The sequence below is a fragment of the Bombina bombina genome, chromosome 9, assembly GCF_027579735.1.
Source record: "Bombina bombina isolate aBomBom1 chromosome 9, aBomBom1.pri, whole genome shotgun sequence".
Classification (NCBI taxonomy): domain Eukaryota; kingdom Metazoa; phylum Chordata; class Amphibia; order Anura; family Bombinatoridae; genus Bombina; species Bombina bombina.
This window is the reverse complement of record NC_069507.1, coordinates 88,188,951-88,207,346: the sequence shown is the minus strand read 5'-3', so window position 1 is coordinate 88,207,346 and position 18,396 is coordinate 88,188,951. Positions and strand designations below refer to the sequence as shown.

Genomic DNA, 18,396 nt, shown 5'->3' with positions numbered 1-18,396 from the left:
ATTGCTATTTGTAAGAAACCAAGAAGCCAGTTTTAGGTGGCATGGAATAAGGACTAATTTGGGGAGCAATGGTGAAAATTATGCATTTTTAAATTATATTTCATAATCCATTTGCTTGTTTCCACATAACATTCCATGCACGCTTAACCACTGTAATCATTCTTTTAGTTAACCCTGCTTGATCATATTATTATAAACACAAATTCCACAAAGTTTCCTTTTCATCATGAACAGATGCTTTTTAGTCATTCCATTTCATTTTTTTGTCTTATCAAATACATAAAATATGAAAGCATGAAAGAAATGCAAGAAAAATCATTTGGATATTTAGCAGTTTCTTCTCTTATTGGCTTTGTGATTGTGCAACAGGTCTACCAATTTTGCATGGATGATAAATATTGTAACTTATCCCAGTCTTTATAGTTTGCACTTTATTTGCCTGTCACATAAGTATATGTGGAATTGTGCATGAAAACTTGGGAAGCATTTTTTAAGCAAACAAAAAGCCATGTCATTGTTTTAAATTTATTGTGTTATATAGTGCTACAATGGTATAAAGAGGAAAGACCATCGTAATTTGAACACTAAGGTTACACAAAGACTGTATATTACAGGAAAATACAGCTTGTATTTTGAAACAGCACATCAGAAAGTCAATAGGAAGTCTTTAGCTAAAAAAAAATTCCATACCCCTCTTTATGTTGTGTTTGTTTTTCCTGTCCTTCATTGTTTGTTTGCTATGTGCATTGCCGTTTTACGTTGCTTTTATTCTCAGCTCATTTTCATACAGAGGAAATTTATTTTTTATTCCATTCAACATTATCATTCTGACTCATAAAAACAGTTGTACTTGTTTTTGAAATAATACAGTTTTACTGACCAATTTTTTTTTCTCTGGTCTCTCTGTTTTTTTCAATCATTTTTTGTTAATTTTACATTTAATTTTAATTTACTCATGAAAGAACCAATTGATCGGACTGCAGGAGCACCAAGACCCACGCCTGCTTCTTATTCATACAAGCCAGGCTTTCCAACAAGACCATACCAGTCATGGACAACTGCTCCAATTACAGTGCCTGGACAGACCAAATCAGGCTTTACTTCTCTGTCAAGCTCTTCCTCTAATACACCATCAGCATCCCCATTAAAATCAATTTGGTCTGTTTCTTCTGCATCTCCAATAAAATCCACATTGGGAGGTTCTACTCCCTCTTCTGTAAAATCTGTTAGTGATGTAGCATCTCCTATTAGATCATTTCGGACAATATCTTCTCCAATAAAAACTGTTGTAACACAGTCTCCCTATACTATTCAAGGTTCCTCCGGCTCACCAATTAGAGCTTCTACAATACCTGATGCTACTACTTTCAAGGGCCTGTCTTCAACCTCAGCTTTTTCCTCCAGAACTTCTCCAGTGACCACTGCTGGTTCTCTTTTAGAAAGATCATCCATTACAATGACACCTCCAGCATCACCTAAATCAAATATTAACATGTATTCCTCAAGCTTGCCATTTAAGTCTATAATTACATCTGCAGGGTCACTTGCATCTTCACCATTAAAGTCAGTGGTATCTCCTGCTATCACTTCTTCTAAAGTTGCCATTGCATCTTCTCTGTCTTCACCGTTAAAACTTGCCAATGGGCCGAGTGAAGTTGGTTTAGTTAATGGATCTACTTCACCACTTAAATATCCACTATGCTCAAACTATATTAATGGATCAGTAATGAATTTGCAAGATAAAATTTCTGCAGTAACAAAAGCTGCAACTGCATCTGTTAATTCAACAATTGACACAGCTGAAAAACATTATTCTGCCACCACTTCTGCTCAAGTGTCATTTTCACCTCTCAGGTCTTTTCCATCAACAGCTTCAGCATTTCAGACAATTCGAACTCCAGCTACTAGTGCTTTGTACACCTCCTTTAGGTCTTCATTGTCTTCTACTACCTCATCTGCAACTTCATCAACAATAACTGTGCCAGTGTATTCTGTAGTAAATGTCCTTTCTGAGCCAACATTGAAAAAACTCACAGAGTCTGCATCTTTGACAAAATCAGCTGCCTCACTGTTATCACCATCAAAATGTTTAGCAACTGAAACACCAACCTCTCAATTTAATCGATCTTCCTCTCCTATTAAAACTCCCTTATTTATTGCACCAGCTGCTCTGAAATTATCTACTACATCATCCTTATCTTCAAGCCAAGAGATACTAAAAGATGTTGCAGATATGAAAGAAGACTTAATAAGGATGACAGCAATTCTTCAAACAGATACCTCAGAAGACAAGTCATTTCACCCTGAATTACCAAAGGAAGTTCGAATTGAGGATGAGGAACCATTTAAGATTGTTGAAAAAGTTAAAGAAGATTTAGTTAAAGTCAGTGAAATTTTAAAAAAAGATGTAATTTTAGAAAATAAAATGTGTCCAGGGCACTCACCAGATGATGACTGGGTAGAATTTAGCAAGGATGAACTTGAAGAAGCAAGAGAGCACTCTAGTATGAATCTTCCAATTTTCCCTCCAGAGAAAGTCCAGTTACAATCTAGAACACTACCTGAAAAAGACTATAATTTGACCAAAGTAATTGATTATTTGACTAATGATATTGGAGGCAGTGCATTTTCAAATTTAAAATACAAATATGAAGATGGGAGGAGGGAAGGAGAAGAACGACAAAAAAGAATATTGAAACCAGCAATAGCTCTACAGGAAAATAAGCTTAAAATGCCTCCTTCCTCAATGAGATCATCCGCTTCAGAAAAGGAACTCTGTAAAATTTCCGAGTCCATCTTTGGGACAGACATGATTTTAGAGTCTCCTGATGATTTTTCTCAGCATGAGCAAGACAAGAGTCCTTTGTCTGATAGTGGATTTGAGACAAGAAGTGAAAAAACTCCATCAGCACCACAGAGTGCAGAAAGTACTGGTCCTAAACCACTGTTTCATGATGTACCTATACCACCTGTTCTAACAGAAACAAGAACAGAAGTAGTTCATGTTATCAGGAGCTATGAACCATCAAGTGGAGATATTCCAGAACATGAAAGAATGGAGACATCACCCTTAAAAACTGATTCAACTTTTAAGGAGTTAGAGCAAAGTCCTAATGGAGCAATGAAAGTAAAAAATAAACCTTTACAAATGAAAGCTTCAATTGATGAAGAAGACCACAAATGTGTTTTGGGCAAGGGTGTGTGTGTAAAAGAAGAAACTCATATAACGACTACAACTAGAATGGTCTATCATACCCCTCCATGTGTGGAAAATAAGTCAGAAAGGATTGAGGAAACTATGTCTGTTCATGATATTATGAAAGCTTTCCAGTCAGGACGGGATCCTTCTAAAGAACTGGCAGGTCTATTTGAACACAAATCTTCAGTAGCATCAGATGTTCAAAAGTGTATGGAAGCCTCACAACATGCAGAAAGAGACACCAAATTGAAACCAAAATTGGAGCGCATTATAGAGGTGCATATTGAAAAAGGTAACCAAGCTGAGCCTACAGAAGTTATTATTAGAGAAACAAAAAAACATCCAGAAAAAGAAATGTATGTTTATCAGAGGGACTTTAATCAGGGTGATAGTAATTTAAGAGATGTGATAACAGAAAGAAATAATATTTTTCCTTGCTCAGACGAACAAGGACAGGCAGAAGAAGAAGAGCTTACAGCTGAAGAGTCGCTACCATCATACCTAGAATCTTCAAGAGTTAACACACCAGTATCTCAAGAAGAAGACAGCCGTCCAAGTTCTGCTCAACTCATATCTGATGACTCTTATAAAACTCTAAAATTATTGAGTCAACATTCAGTTGAATATCACGATGATGATTTATCAGAACTGAGAGGGGAGTCTTATAGGTTTGCTGAAAAAATGCTCCATTCTGAAAAACTAGATGCATCTCATTCTGATACAGAGGATTCTGTATATGAACATGGTTTTCTTCCTGGTTCAGACTTACAGCGCCCTGAAAGACAATACAGAGAAAAAGTGGTAACCACACCTAAGAAAGACATTCTGTCGAAAATATATAAAGATGTATCTGAAAATGGTTTAGGTAGGATATCTGATGATGCTTTTGATAAAGTTACTGTGTTGCACTACTCTGGAGATTCTAAGAGCCCCAAACATGCAATGTGGATGCGCTTTACAGAAGATAGGTTAGACAGAGGTAGAGAAAAATTAATATATGAAGATAGAGTAGACAGGACCGTTAAAGAGGCAGAAGAAAAATTGACTGAAGTGTCTCAATTTTTCCGTGACAAAACAGAAAAGTTAAATGATGAGCTACAGTCTCCAGAAAAGAAACCATACAAAAAGAATGGTAAAGAAATACATTCAGGTCACAGTTCTACTAGTAGTAGCCCAGACAAATCCTTATTCACAGATATGCGAACATCCAGTGATGACTGGACTAACATCACTCAATCTGGGTATGAGAACAAGGGTGCATTCCTACCTGATGAAAGAAAAGCAACAAGCTTACCCTGCAGTCCAGAAAAGAGAATGCTTGAGAAAAAGATGGAAGATGCTAAATTTGCTCTACAGGAAAACACGTCACAATCAGGTTCACAATCTGGATTCCAACTAAAACAATCAAAACTCAGTTCAATTAAACTTAAGTTTGAGCAAAGTATAAACTTAAAAAATAAAGACACTTCTCACGAAGAAAGAAGGCATGAGAGTCCATCGAAAATTCCAATAAAAAAAATACAGGACAGCCGATTACCATTCTTTCAATTTAATGCAAGAGAGAAACAACAAAAGTCTGGAGAGGAAGTAAATGGAGAACTAACTTTGCTAAAAGAGTCAATTTCTGGTGCAATCAATGAAGAATGTCAAAAATTCAAAGAGATAATAAAAAATACAAGTGGTATTGTAGAACAGAAAATAGAAAAAACAAGTATAGTAAAAAGAGACAATGTCACAGAACAATCATCTAATTCAGTGTTTAATAATATAGACTCATTGGACAAAAAAATCTATAGAACATGGGAGGTAATTCCAAATAACAAAACATCAAAAGAAAAACTTACTCATATGTATGTTCAGGGTAAGGAAATAGAGCATGCTGGATCTAGTGAAACTGACAAAGAACAAGTAATGTCCAGAATTGGCACCTGTTCAAAAGAAACCTATGTTAAATCTCCTTCCAAAAAAGTATTATATACAGAGTTTGTTCGGAAGGAAGGTGTATGTACCAGTGATGAAAAGCATGGACACATAAAGGATGGATCAAACATATCTCACATTCCTGTTAGAATTACTGAAGATAAAAAATCTTTGTACAGTGCTGATGGTCAACATAGCCAGTTAAAAACAGAATCAGAAATTAAAAAAGCACCTACACCAACACTGATTAAACATATTAAGCCAGAAATACTTCAGTCTGCATTAGTTCTAGATGAAAGTAATAGTCGTAGTGATGTTAAGTTCCCTAAAGCCCAAAGTCACATGGGTTTATCTCCTAATGAAGATTCAGAGGTTTCCCCTATTAAGTCCCCTGATTCTTTAGAGTTTAGCCCAAGTAAAGAATATTCAACTGATTCACATAAACAAATCTCAGGTCATGACTTAGAAACTAGGTATCCTGTGACAAGCACAGAAGTTTTGAAAGAGATAAAAACGTTACCAGTTTATGTCAGTATTGTCCAAGTAGGAAAGCAATATGAGAAAGAGGTGCACCAAGGAAGTGTTAAAAATGTTGTTAGCCAGGAAAGTAGAACAATACAAGAAACTAGAAGTACTCTTTTTACTGTTAAACCACAAAAACAGCCACCGTCTCCTCAAGCTAGTCCAGAGGATGATACTCTTGAACAAGTATCATTTATAGATAGTTCAGGGAAAAGTCCTTTAACGCCAGAAACACCAAGTTCAGAGGAAGTGAGCTATGAATTCAATTCTAAAACCCCTGATTCATTATTCCCATATATACCAGGAAAGCCAAGTCCAATACCTGAAGTATCTGAGGAATCAGAAGAAGAAGAACTGGTAAAATTACAGACTATCAAACAGAATATCACAGAAACTCAGTTAACTAATGTGATTGTGCCAATTAATGTTTCGAAGGACTCTGCTAACAAAAGGACAAAAGATAATCGAGTTGCCTATATTGAGTTTCCTCCTCCACCACCTTTAGACTCAGAACAATCAGTCTCTAGTGAAAGACAGAATGAGCATTCAACAGACAGTGAAATGGAAATGACAGAAGTCAATTTGCAAGATGATCATGACAAATTTCTTTCACCTGAGCCTGTGATAAGAGTACAGCCACCCTCTCCTGTGCCATTTGATTTAGAAATTAGTGATTCGAGTGATGATGAATCAGTTATTCAACCTGTTGCAATTAAAAAATACACATTTAAAATAAAAGATGAAGAAGTAAAAGAGTCTACAAAACCCAGTTCTACAGGAAAATCTTTTTCTCCCAAGCAATCACATGAAGCTGATATGGGTCTTAATTCACCCTCAAATGATATAGAACAAAATGGGAACAATGATCAGTCTATTACGGAGTGCTCCATAGCAACCACTGCAGAATTCTCACATGATACAGATGCAACTGAAATTGATTCTCTTGATGGTTATGATTTACAAGATGAAGATGATGGATTAACTGAAAGTGATTCTAAACATATAGTTAGTCAAGAGGTTGATCTGAAAAAGGAACCATGGTCCAAGGAAGGTGTTCTTAAACACAGTGATCGTAGTTTTAGTCAAAGTAAACTTGAAGTTATTGAAGAAGAAAAAGGGGTAACTGAGGAGTATAAGCCATGTAGGAAAATTTCTGATAATGAAAATAAAGGTGATCACGGTGACAAAAAGTCAGGAGTGCAGTTTTTTACTTTAGAAGGAAGGCATCCTGACAGAACTGTATTTCCTGATTCATATTTCAGTTACAAAGTAGATGAAGAATTTGCAACACCCTTTAAAACTGTGGCTACAAAGAGTCTAGACTTTGATCCCTGGTCCAGTAAAGCTGGAGATGATGATGTATTTGAAACTAAATCCAAGGATGAAGAATCTAAACCTTTTAGTCTGGCAGTAGAAGATAGATCTCAGGCAACCACACCAGATACAACCCCAGCCAGAACTCCCACAGATGAAAGTACTCCAACTAGTGAACCAAATCCCTTCCCATTTCATGAGGGGAAGATGTTTGAGATGACTCGCAGTGGTGCTATTGACATGAGCAAGAGGGATTTTGTTGAAGAAAGACTTCAATTTTTTCAGATTGGTGAGCATAATTCTGAAGGGAAGTCAGGGGACAAGGGGGATGGGGACAAAATTACTGCCATCACACTTCCACAGTCAGGGGACATCTTGATAGAACCCATCCTAGAAAAACAAGTAGAGACAACTGTGGTTGAACATACTTCTGTCATCCAGGCCAGTGGAGATTGTCATGATGGAACAATTAGTAATAATTCACTGGAAAAAACACCAAGTAATACTACTTCTAAAGTTGATTCTAAATTGCGTACACCTATAAAAATGGGAATATCTGCCTCAACAATGGCTACAAAGAAGGATGGCACTGGAGAAGTGGCAGACAAAGTAGAGGCTGTGTCAGGTTCTCAGAATTTAGATAATGATAGCAACACTATGTTTATAAATGTATCAACTTGTGATATATTAAATAATCAGATAGAATTGCATGATATACAGACAGAAAATTATAACAACAATAATAATTTAGATTCATCAGCCTTAAATATAAATAATAATACAATTAATATAGTGCTTAGCAGAGAGTCTGATATTATACCTATAAAGAAACTTAATAAAAACAAGGTTAATGTTGGGAAAGATTTGGAAACATCCAATGAACAAAATCTTAAAGAAAAAAAAACAATGCAGAGAGGGGGGCAAAAACCATCAGATACAGCTGGAAGCAGGCCAAAATCTAAGCTACCTGTTAAGGCCACGTCAGTAAAGCCAGTTCCTAATAACATGAACAACTCTAATACAACAACAGGTAGAAAGAAATTGGCTTGTAAGATTGAAAAAGTCACAAAACAAGAAAACATAGCAAATGCCGAGGGCAAATCTAAAATTCCAGTAAAAAATATGAATAGAGTGAACCCCTCAGTGCAGAAAAAACCTACACCCAAGCAAAAACATATGCAGGTAGAGAAAGAAACAATTAAACAGACTCCTTCAAAATTACCAGTCAAGGTAAGAGCCCCGCCTAATGCCACTTCAACAGTCAAAGTAAAGAGATATGAGTTCAGTGAGGTTTGTAAACATTCTATTGAATATTTTAAGGGAATTAGTGGTGAGACATTAAAGCTTGTGGATCGTCTTTCTGATGAAGAGAAAAGGGTGCAGCATGACCTTTCTGATGATGAAGACAGTACATCAAGAAATACGTCATTATCTGAAGCCACTCAAGTGTCCCAGCCTTCAGTAACATCGAGGTCTGCTAAAGACTTGAAAGCAGACGCAACATCTTTAAAATCAAAGATCGAAAAGATCGACAGTGAGAGAAGGAGCAGTAGAAGGACTGGTGAGAATAAAGGCAGTCAGGTTTCTGGAGCTATAATAGCTCACATCGTGGAAATCCAGCCTAGTTTGTAAATCTTTCGACTTGTCGACCTTAGTGCATGAGTTGTCGTGTTTCTTGTGGAGTGACCTATGTTAGTTTCCATTCTTTCATTTGTCATCTGTGTCTGTGTCGTACACAACTTATTCTTATTTAATGAACATTTTACACCTTACACAGTTGGAAAAGCATGATCAGTATTTTAAGCAGGAGTAGCACACTGTACCTTCGGATGTGAACACAAAGCTCATACATTCAGTTATGCCATTGTAGTTTTATCCATGACTTGGAAACTTAAAAAATAGCATGCTTATTTCCAAAAATTTACTTCCACCTACACTTCATGCACCTTCAAAAGTATAAGCTGTGCTATTGATCACTAAACACAGTATTCTGTAGAGTAGATGCACTAGACAAATTCTATATATCCACTATATATCTATTGTGCAGTGGCACAATGTTGTTTTAATTGTGACTTTTTAAATTGTAGGTCCCCAAAGTCCATGTGAACGAACTGACATAAGAATGGCTATAGTTGCTGATCATTTGGGACTTAGCTGGACTGGTAAGTACGGGCGGTTAACGTTAAGAAACAAGCTAACAAATTACTTAATAAATGTAAATAAAAAGTTTTTATTATTTTTGGCAAGTGCATTCATGTGGTCATGTCCTTAAAGGATTACTGAAGTCAACATTTAAACTTTCATGACACAGAGTATACAATTAAAAAAAAAAAAAACTTTCTAATATACTCTCATTTAAACTTTCATGACACAGAGTATACAATTAAAAAAAAAAAAACTTTCTAATACACTCTCATTGGGCCCAATGATCTAAACATTGCCAGATAAGACTTTTTCTCTTGCAAGATGTATCGAGTCCATGGATTCATCCATACTTATGGGATATTCTCCTTCCCTACAAGAAGTGGCAGAGAGAGCACCCACAGCAGAGCTGTCCATATAGCTCCTCCCTTAGCTCAACCCCCCAGTCATTCTCTCTGCCTGCTTAACTGCTAGGAAGAGCAAAGTGAGTGTGGTGACAAAAATGTTAAGTTTTTATTTTCTCAAGCAATAGTTTGTTATTTTAAATGGTACCGGTGTGTACTATTTACTCTCTGGCAGAAAAAGGATGAAGATTTCTGCAAGGAGGATGATGATCTTAGCATTTTGTAACTAAGATCCACTGCTGTTTTCACAAGGCCTGAATAGTACAGGAAAACTTCAGTTGGGGGAACAGTTTGCAGGTTAAACTGCATTGAGGTATGTTCAGTCTATTTTTTTCTAGACAGACTGTGATTATTCTAGAAAAAGCTGGCAATATCCCCATGAGGAAAAGGTAAGCTGTATTCAGTAAAAGAGGAATCCAAGCTTGCATAAAGGGCTCATAGTTACTGGTGACACTAATAGGAAAAAACGTTTTGGTTTAATTACAAATAAAACGTTTTTTGAGGGACTTTAAGGGGTCTTTGTGGCTTGTTTAAGGGTCATTAACCCACATGGCTAGTTTAAGAAACACTCTGTGGTGTTTTTTAGGCCCCATAACATCGAGTGAGGTGGGAGGGGCCTATTTTCAGTTGCACAGTTTATTTACCTCAGAAGCATCCAGCTACTTCTCCAGAGATTCCTGCTGTATTTGAGGGCTGTAAAGAGGTTTTTTCCCCCACAAATCGTTTCTAAAGGGCAGGTAGGCTCCACAGCAGAGCTGTGGCAAGGTGCTGAACGTTATTTTACCGGTTTTTAAGTTTTATCAATCCGGTTTTTACATTAAGGGGTTAATTGTTTATTTGCATAGTGGTGCAAAGTTACTAAGGCTTTATGATGCTACTGTAAAACTTTTGTTGTGTTTACTGCTTTTTTACACTGTTTTGCAGAGTTTATGCAGCTTTTTTTCTCTTAAAGGCACAGTACCGTTTTTGTTTAAAGTGTTATTTACTTTGATTAAAGTGTTTTCCAAGCTTGCTTGTTACATTACTAGCCTGTTTAACATGTCTGACACCGAGGAAAATCCTTGTTCTATGTGTTTAGAAGCCATTGTGGAACCCCCTCTTAGAATGTGTCCCACTTGCACTGATATGTCTATAAATTATAAAGAGCATATTTTAGCACTTAAAAATATTGCAATAGATGATTTTCAGTTAGAAGGAAATGAGGGTTTAGCATCTAGCTCTCCCCAAGTGTCACAACCAGTAACGCCCGCACAAGTGACGCCAAGTACCTCTAGTGCGTTAATTCATTTACTTTACAAGACATGGTCACAGTTATGAATAAAACCCTCACAGAGGTTTTATCTAAACTGCCTGGTTTACAAGGAAAGCGTGACAGCTCTGGGTTAAGAACAAATGCTGAGCCGTCTGACACTTTAGTAGCCGTATCCGATAGCCGTATCCGATATACCCTCACAATGTTCTGAAGTAGGGGTAAGGGATTTGTTATCTGAGGGAGAGATTTATGATTCAGGAAAGACGCTCCCTCAGACAGATTCTGATATGACGGCCTTTAAATTTAAGCTTGAACACCTCCGCTTATTGCTCAAGGAGGTATTAGCTAGAAGATTGTGACCCTATAGTGGTCCCAGAGAAATTGTGTAAAATGGACAGATACTTAGAGGTTCCTGTTTACACTGATGTTTTTCCAGTCCCTAAGAGGATTGTGACTATTGTTACTAAGGAGTGGGATAGACCAGGTATTCCGTTCGTTCCCCCTCCTGTTTTTAAGAAAATGTTTCCCATATCTGACACCATACAGGACTCGTGGCAGACTGTTCCTAAGGTGGAGGGAGCTATTTCTACTCTTGCTAAGCGTACAACTATACCTATCAAAGACAGTTGTGCTTTCATAGATCCTATGGATAAAAAATTAGAGGTTCTCCTAAAGAAAATTTTTATTCATCAAGGTTTTCTTCTCCAACCTATTGCATGCATTGTTTCTGTAACTACTGCAGCTGCTTTCTGGTTTGAGGCTCTAGAAGAGACTCTTCAGGTGGAGACTCCATTAGAGGATATTATGGACAGAATTAAGGCCCTTAAATTGGCTAATTTTTTCATTACAGATGCCGCTTTCCAAATGGCTAAATTAGCGGCAAAGAATTCAGGTTTTGCCATTTTAGCATGCAGGGCGTTATGGCTTAAGTCTGCTGATGTGTCATCAAAATCTAAATTGTTGAACATCCCTTTCAAAGGAAAGACCCTATTCGGGCCTGCACTGAAAGAAATTATTTCAGACATCACTGGAGGGAAAGGCCATGCCCTCCCTCAGGATAAAACAAATAAGATGAGGACCAAAGAAAATAATTTTTGTTCCTTTCGGAACTTCAAGGGTGGTCCCACTTCAGCTTCCCCTGCAGCAAAGCAAGAGGGGAATTCTGTCCAATCCAAATCAGTCTGGAGACCTAACCAGGCTTGGAACAAAGGTAAACAGGCCAAGAAGCCTGCTGCTGCCTGTAAGACAGCATGAAGGGGTAGCCCCCGATCCGGGACCGGATCTAGTAGGGGCAGACTCTCTCTCTTTGCTCAGGCTTGGGCAAGAGATGTTCACGATTCCTGGGCTTTAGAAATTGTGTCCCAAGGATATCTTCTGGACTTCAAAGACTCCCCCCCAAGGGGAAGATTTCACATTTTTCAATTGTCTGCAAACCAGACAAATGAGAGAGGCGTTCTTACGCTGTGTAGAAGACCTACATACCATGGGAGTGATCCGCCCAGTTCCAAGAGCGGAACAAGGGCTAGGTTTTTACTCCAACCTGTTTGTGGTTCCCAAAAAAGAGGGAACTTTCAGACCAATCTTGGATCTCAAAATTCTAAACAAATTCCTCAGAGTACCATCTTTCAGGATGGAGACTATTCGGACTATTCTTCCTCTGATCCAGGAGGGTCAATATATGACTACCGTGGATTTAAAGGATGCGTAGCTAGACATCCCTATTCACAGAGATCATCATCAATTCCTCAGATTCGCCTTCTGGACAGGCATTACCAGTTAACTTTTTTACTACTAGCCCTCTTTATTAGCTCTGATACGTTTTATGAGGGTTATCCTTTGTTTCATTTTTGTCTGTGTATTTCTCATTACGCATTTACCCTGGATTCTGCAATATGACCTGGATATAGACTCGCTAATCTTGGATCCTCATAGTTCTGTATAATAGTTGTCATTCTTATGCCCGTGATCTTCAAAGTTGGTCAAACTAGACATGGTTGCTGTTTTAGTTTTAAAAGAATTGGGACTCTTAAGGACCCCTTAAGCTTTTCTCATTTCTGATAAATATAATGACGGTAAAGGGACTACTTGTTACTACTGAGAATCCTCATTTCCTATACAGAGAGATGTTATATACTAATTTGATAGACCCAGCACAGTATATTTGATATATTAGTCCCATATATATATATATATATATTTTTTTTTTTTTTACTTTTATGTCTGACTTATGTACATGCAACTCTTGCTATGAGATTGTATTCTAGCAGTAAAACCTATTATTACTACAGTATAATCCTACTAGGATAATATAGATACAGTGGGTAGTTTTGCCTTTTATGGTTGATCAGCTATTCTGCTCTTATTTTACAAATGTGGCTTATATGGGTAATCTGTAATATACTATGTAATAGATACCTACTGTATTCTTAAATCCCTATGTTTTCACTTCTTTATAGCATACATTGTTTTGGGATAACTGTATTGCCCCTAGGGTATTGTGATAGACAAGCTGAACGCATTATACCTAATCTGTTCAAAATAGGAGACTGCTTTTATACTTTTGTATCCTTAGCAGTGATGGGAGTTAAGTATAACACCCTTTTCATCTGTAGAATATTGTTTTGCAAATGTTATTAATCTGTGTTCATACTGCATGTTTCTCAGTTTTCATAACCAACACCCATCCCTATACATATCCACAACATGGTTTAGGGTACAACTGCTTTCACAAAATTAGCTAAATCCATAAATTCTCACATGATAATGTTATATGCAATACAGTGCCTTGGGGTAATATTTATATTTATATCTCAAAGCCGCATGCTGGGTTCTAGACGAGTGGTCACCTGGGAAGCAGAGATGATGAACTACTACTTACTATGACACTGTTCTCTGCGTCCACATATACATTCACTTATAGTTCCTCTCGGATCTCTCTCCCCCCTTTCTGGTAACAACATTTATCTCTAGCAAGGTTTACTACATATCTACTGGTAATTTGATATGAGAGTTTTGTATAGATCTAAACAGTAACGTGTAACATATATAAAGCTCTAACCCTCTCAGTTCCTATGAGATTAGACAGACGTCCTTCTCATGTCTTTAAAGACTTGAGCCCTAATGCACAACTGGAAGAGAGATAAACCCATGTGATTGCAGTTCCTAATAGCATACCTACTCAAGGTCTCTTTAGGTGAGGTCCCTTTCACTTAACACGGCTAATTTTTACAGTGATATATGGGTCGGCGGCCGAGACTCTAGCATATTATTATCCATCACTTGTTGTGCAATTCTACCTCATACTACGTGTGAAATATCTCAGTCATTACCCTTTATACGGCACATTGTATTTAATATTCATTGGAGTTTATAACGCTGTTCTAATTTGAGCTTTATAAATATACCATAGGTACCATATGTACTCATGAAGCCCATTCAGATACTTGTTAAACCTTGTAGTAACTATAGCCCTTTATAATAGTCATTTAAACAGTAAGCCACTTCCGGAGAGCCCGCCCTGATAACTATTACAACATGACTTTCACTGACCCTCCCCATATTACTATTACATCTTATGTTGCCCTGTCCCTCATCCCCCCCCCCTTTACTTCACATAGAGCGGCTCTTGTCCGCTGGACTCCCTTTCCCCCCTCCCCGCTAATTTGGTCCAAAAGTGGCCAACCTAAATCTGATCCACACTTCCCTCAATACTGTTTCATGTAGGTTCTTTATAGCAACGTGGGAAACATTTTACCTGTTAATATAATATAAAACTGAGGTTCCATTATACTTTCCTGACATGTAATGAAAGAAAAGACAGGCGCACAAGGCACAATTCAAGTGTAGAGTTTTTATTATGCTAATAAGACACACAGTTAGAAACACTTACTAGATTAAAATCAAAAGTATGCATTGAGAGCATATGCTCATGGGATTATCGCAGCACCAGGGGGATGGATGTTCCTTCTCCTCTCCGTTCACAGTAAGAACAATTGGGCGGCGGTGTTCCGGATCCTGTCACCCAAGTCTTAGTAACGCTGGTGATCAACAGTACTTTGTAACTGCTTTCCCGTAAAGTCTTTGTTTAGATGCCTGACGCGTTTCCCCTGACTCCGGTCGGGCTTTATCAAAGGCTGCCTAACTGTGTGTCTTATTAGCATAATAAAAACTCTACACTTGAATTGTGCCTTGTGCGCCTGTCTTTTCTTTCATTACATGTAACCATATCTGAGCCGAGACCAGTGGGATTGCTGGCTGGGACCAGGCGGCACTTCAGTGGCACTGCAATCAAAATATAATTGCTTTCTCTATGGTTCATTTGAACATTATCCCTCACTAATCCAGGAACATCTACGGAATATAGGAAAATTTTCTGCCTTTAATATTCAAGGTACTGTTTTTATGTCTAACAGAACTTCTAAAGACTAATTATTCTAAGTCTAAGTGCGGTCTGGGATTACAAAATATTAAAATCTCATCCATTGGCTGTTATTACATCTATGGACTTTTGGCGTGTATTCAAATCATATATGGTATACACAAATTTCTTTTTGTAATAAGTGAGTTTGTTGACATTGCCATTATCAATTTCTTAATCAGGGAATATTTATATTTTATTATTTTTTATTTGACTTTTCATTCAACTTTATCCAACTTTAGAGATTTTTTGAATTCTCACATTCAAACCTTTTAAATAGTTTTTATTATTTTTAAAGGTTTTTAATCAACTGATAAATCTCCCTTACACCATTATAGTGGTGATCATAGATAACAATCAATACAATATTGGTAATAATTATTCAACACATTGAGAGAATTGTTTTTGATTCAGTACATAAGCGCATAAAATCACAACCAGTACTTTCCTGACATACTGGTTTTCTTTATCTTGCAATGTAAACCTTCGTCTATTTGCCACTTTTTCCTGATCTTTGTATCTGTATAGTTACGGTATTGTCACTAGATAGAGATGTATAATCTATAGTCATTGTATGTATTTAGATTTACAGTTCCACGGTGGTTATACTTGGAGTTGTTCTATCTCGCCTTATTTACCTATTGTCTGAGATAATGGTTGCCTCAATACCATTTTATTATTGTTATTGAATCATTATTGTGTGTAAGATTTCCTAAAACCTCAATAAAAACTGATTTAAAAAAAAAAAAAGTTCTCTCGTCCCTCTCACAAGTTTCCTTCCTAGGGACTCTGATAGACTCGGTAGAAATGAAAATATTTCTGACGGAGGTCAGAAAATCAAAACTTTTAATCACTTGCCGAGCTCTTCATTCCATTCCTCGGCCATCAGTGGCTCAGTGTATGGAGGTAATCGGACTCATGGTAGCGGCAATGGACATAGTTCCCTATGCCCGCCTACACCTCAGACCACTGCAACTATGTATGCTCAAACAGTGGAATGGGGATTATGCAGATTTATCTCCTCAACTGCATCTGGACCAAGAGACCAGAGATTCTCTTCTCTGGTGGTTGTCTCAGGACCACCTGTCTAAGGGAATGTGTTTCCGTAGGCCAGAGTGGCTCATAGTAACAACAGATGCCAGCCTGCTAGGCTGGGGTGCAGTCTGGCAATCCCTCAAAGCACAGGGCTTATGGTCTTGGGAGGAATCTCTCCTCCCGATAAACATTCTAGAACTGAGAGCGATATTCAATGCGCTTCAGGCGTGGCCTTAGCTTGCTGCGGCCAAATTCATCAGATTTCAGTCGGACAACATCACGATTGTAACCTATATCAATCATCAAGGAGGAACACGGTGTTCTCTATCAATGATGGAGGTAACCAAAATAATCCGATGGGCGGAGGATCACTCTTGCCATATCTCAGCAATCCATATCCCAGGGGTAGAGAACTGGGAGGCGGATTTCCTAAATCGTCAAACTTTTCATCCGAGGGAGTGGGAGCTCCATCTGGAGGTATTTGCCCAGCTGACTCAGCTATGGGGCACACCAGAATTGGATCTGATGGCGTCCCGACAGAACGCCAAACTTCCTCGTTACGGGTCCAGGTCCTGGGATCCCCAGGCGGTACTGATAGATGCTCTAGCAGTGCCCTGGTCCTTTAATCTGGCTTATGTATTTACATTGTTTCCTCTCCTCCCACGTCTGGTTGCCAGAATCAAGCAGGAGAGAGCTTTGGTGATTCTGATAGCGCCACGCAGAACTTGGTATGCAGACCTGGTGGACATGTCATCTGTTCCACCGTGGCAGGACCTTCTAATCCAAGGTCCGTTCAAGCATCCAAATCTAATTTCTATGCGTCTGACTGCTTGGAGATTGAACACCTGATTCTTTCAAAGCATGGTTTCTCTGAGTCGGTCATTGATACCCTGATTCAGGCTAGAAAGCCTGTTACCAGGAAAATCTATCATAAGATTTACCGCAAATATCTTTGTTGGTGTGAATCCAAGGGTTACTCATGGAGTAAGATTAGGATTCCTAGAATTTTGTCCTTTCTCCAAGAAGGATTGGAGAAAGGATTATCAGCTAGTTCCTTAAAGGGACAAATATCTATTCTGTCTATTCTTTTACACAAACGTCTGGCAGATGTTCCAGACGTTCAAGCATTTAGTCAGGCCTTGGTCAGGATCAAGCCTGTATTTAAACCTGTTGCTCCGCCATGGAGCCTAAACTTGGTTCTTAAAGTTCTTCAAGGGGTTCCGTTTGAACCTATGCATTCCATAGATATTAAGCTTCTATCTTGGAAAGTTTTGTTTTTAGTAGCTATCTCTTCGGCTCGAAGAGTTTCTGAGTTATCTGATTTACAGTGTGACTCACCTTACCTAGTTTTCCATTCAGATAAGGTGGTTTTGCGTACCAAACCTGGGTTTCTTCCTAAGGTTGTTTCTAATAGGAATATCAATCAGGAGATTGTTGTTCCTTCTCTGTGTCCTAATCCTTCATCAAAGAAGGAACGTCTGTTGCACAATCTTGATGTGGTTTGTGCTTTAAAGTTCTACTTACAAGCAACTAAAGATTTCCGTCAAACATCTTCATTGTTTGTTGTTTATTCTGGTAAACAGAGGTCAAAAGGCTACGGCTACCTCTCTTTCCTTTTGGCTGAAAAGCTTAATCCGTTTGGCTTATGAGACTGCTGGCCAGCAGCCTCCTGAAAGAATTACTACTCATTCTACTAGAGCAGTGGCTTCCACATGAGCTTTTAAAAATGAGGCTTCTGTTGAACAGATTTGTAAGGCGGCGACTTGGTCTTCGCTTCATACTTTTTCCAAATTTTACAAATTTGATACTTTTGCTTCTTCGGAGGCTATTTTTGGGAGACAGGTTCTACAAGCAGTGGTGCCTTCCGTTTAAGGTACCTGTCTTGTCCTTCCCTTCATCCGTGTCCTAAAGCTTTGGTATTGGTATCCCATAAGTATGGATGAATCCGTGGACTTGATACATCTTACAAGAGAAAACAGAATTTATGCTTACCTGATAAATTTCTTTCTCTTGTGATGTATCGAGTCCACGACCCTCCCTGTCTATTTAAGACAGGTAGTATATTTTTATTTAAAAAACTTCAGTCACCACTGCACCCTATAGTTTCTCCTTTTTCTTCCTAGCCTTCGGTCGAATGACTGGGTGGTGGAGCTAAGGGAGGAGCTATATGGACAGCTCTGCTGTGGGTGCT

At 38.1% G+C, this 18,396-nt stretch overlaps 1 protein-coding gene across 5 annotated transcripts in view; it reads left to right on the top strand.

Moving 5' to 3' along the window:
• ANK3 (ankyrin 3) overlaps positions 1-18,396 on the top strand; it is a 1,320,989-nt gene that overhangs the window by 1,241,471 nt on the left and 61,122 nt on the right. For 4 of the 5 annotated variants that reach the window (XM_053692250.1, XM_053692246.1, XM_053692247.1 and 1 more), the window contains one exon: positions 9,043-9,117. In XM_053692250.1, coding sequence (XP_053548225.1) covers positions 9,043-9,117 — 75 coding nt within the window. Of the gene's footprint in view, positions 1-962; positions 8,517-9,042; positions 9,118-18,396 lie in introns of all 5 variants that reach the window. The other variant, XM_053692249.1, reaches the window with a different exon arrangement.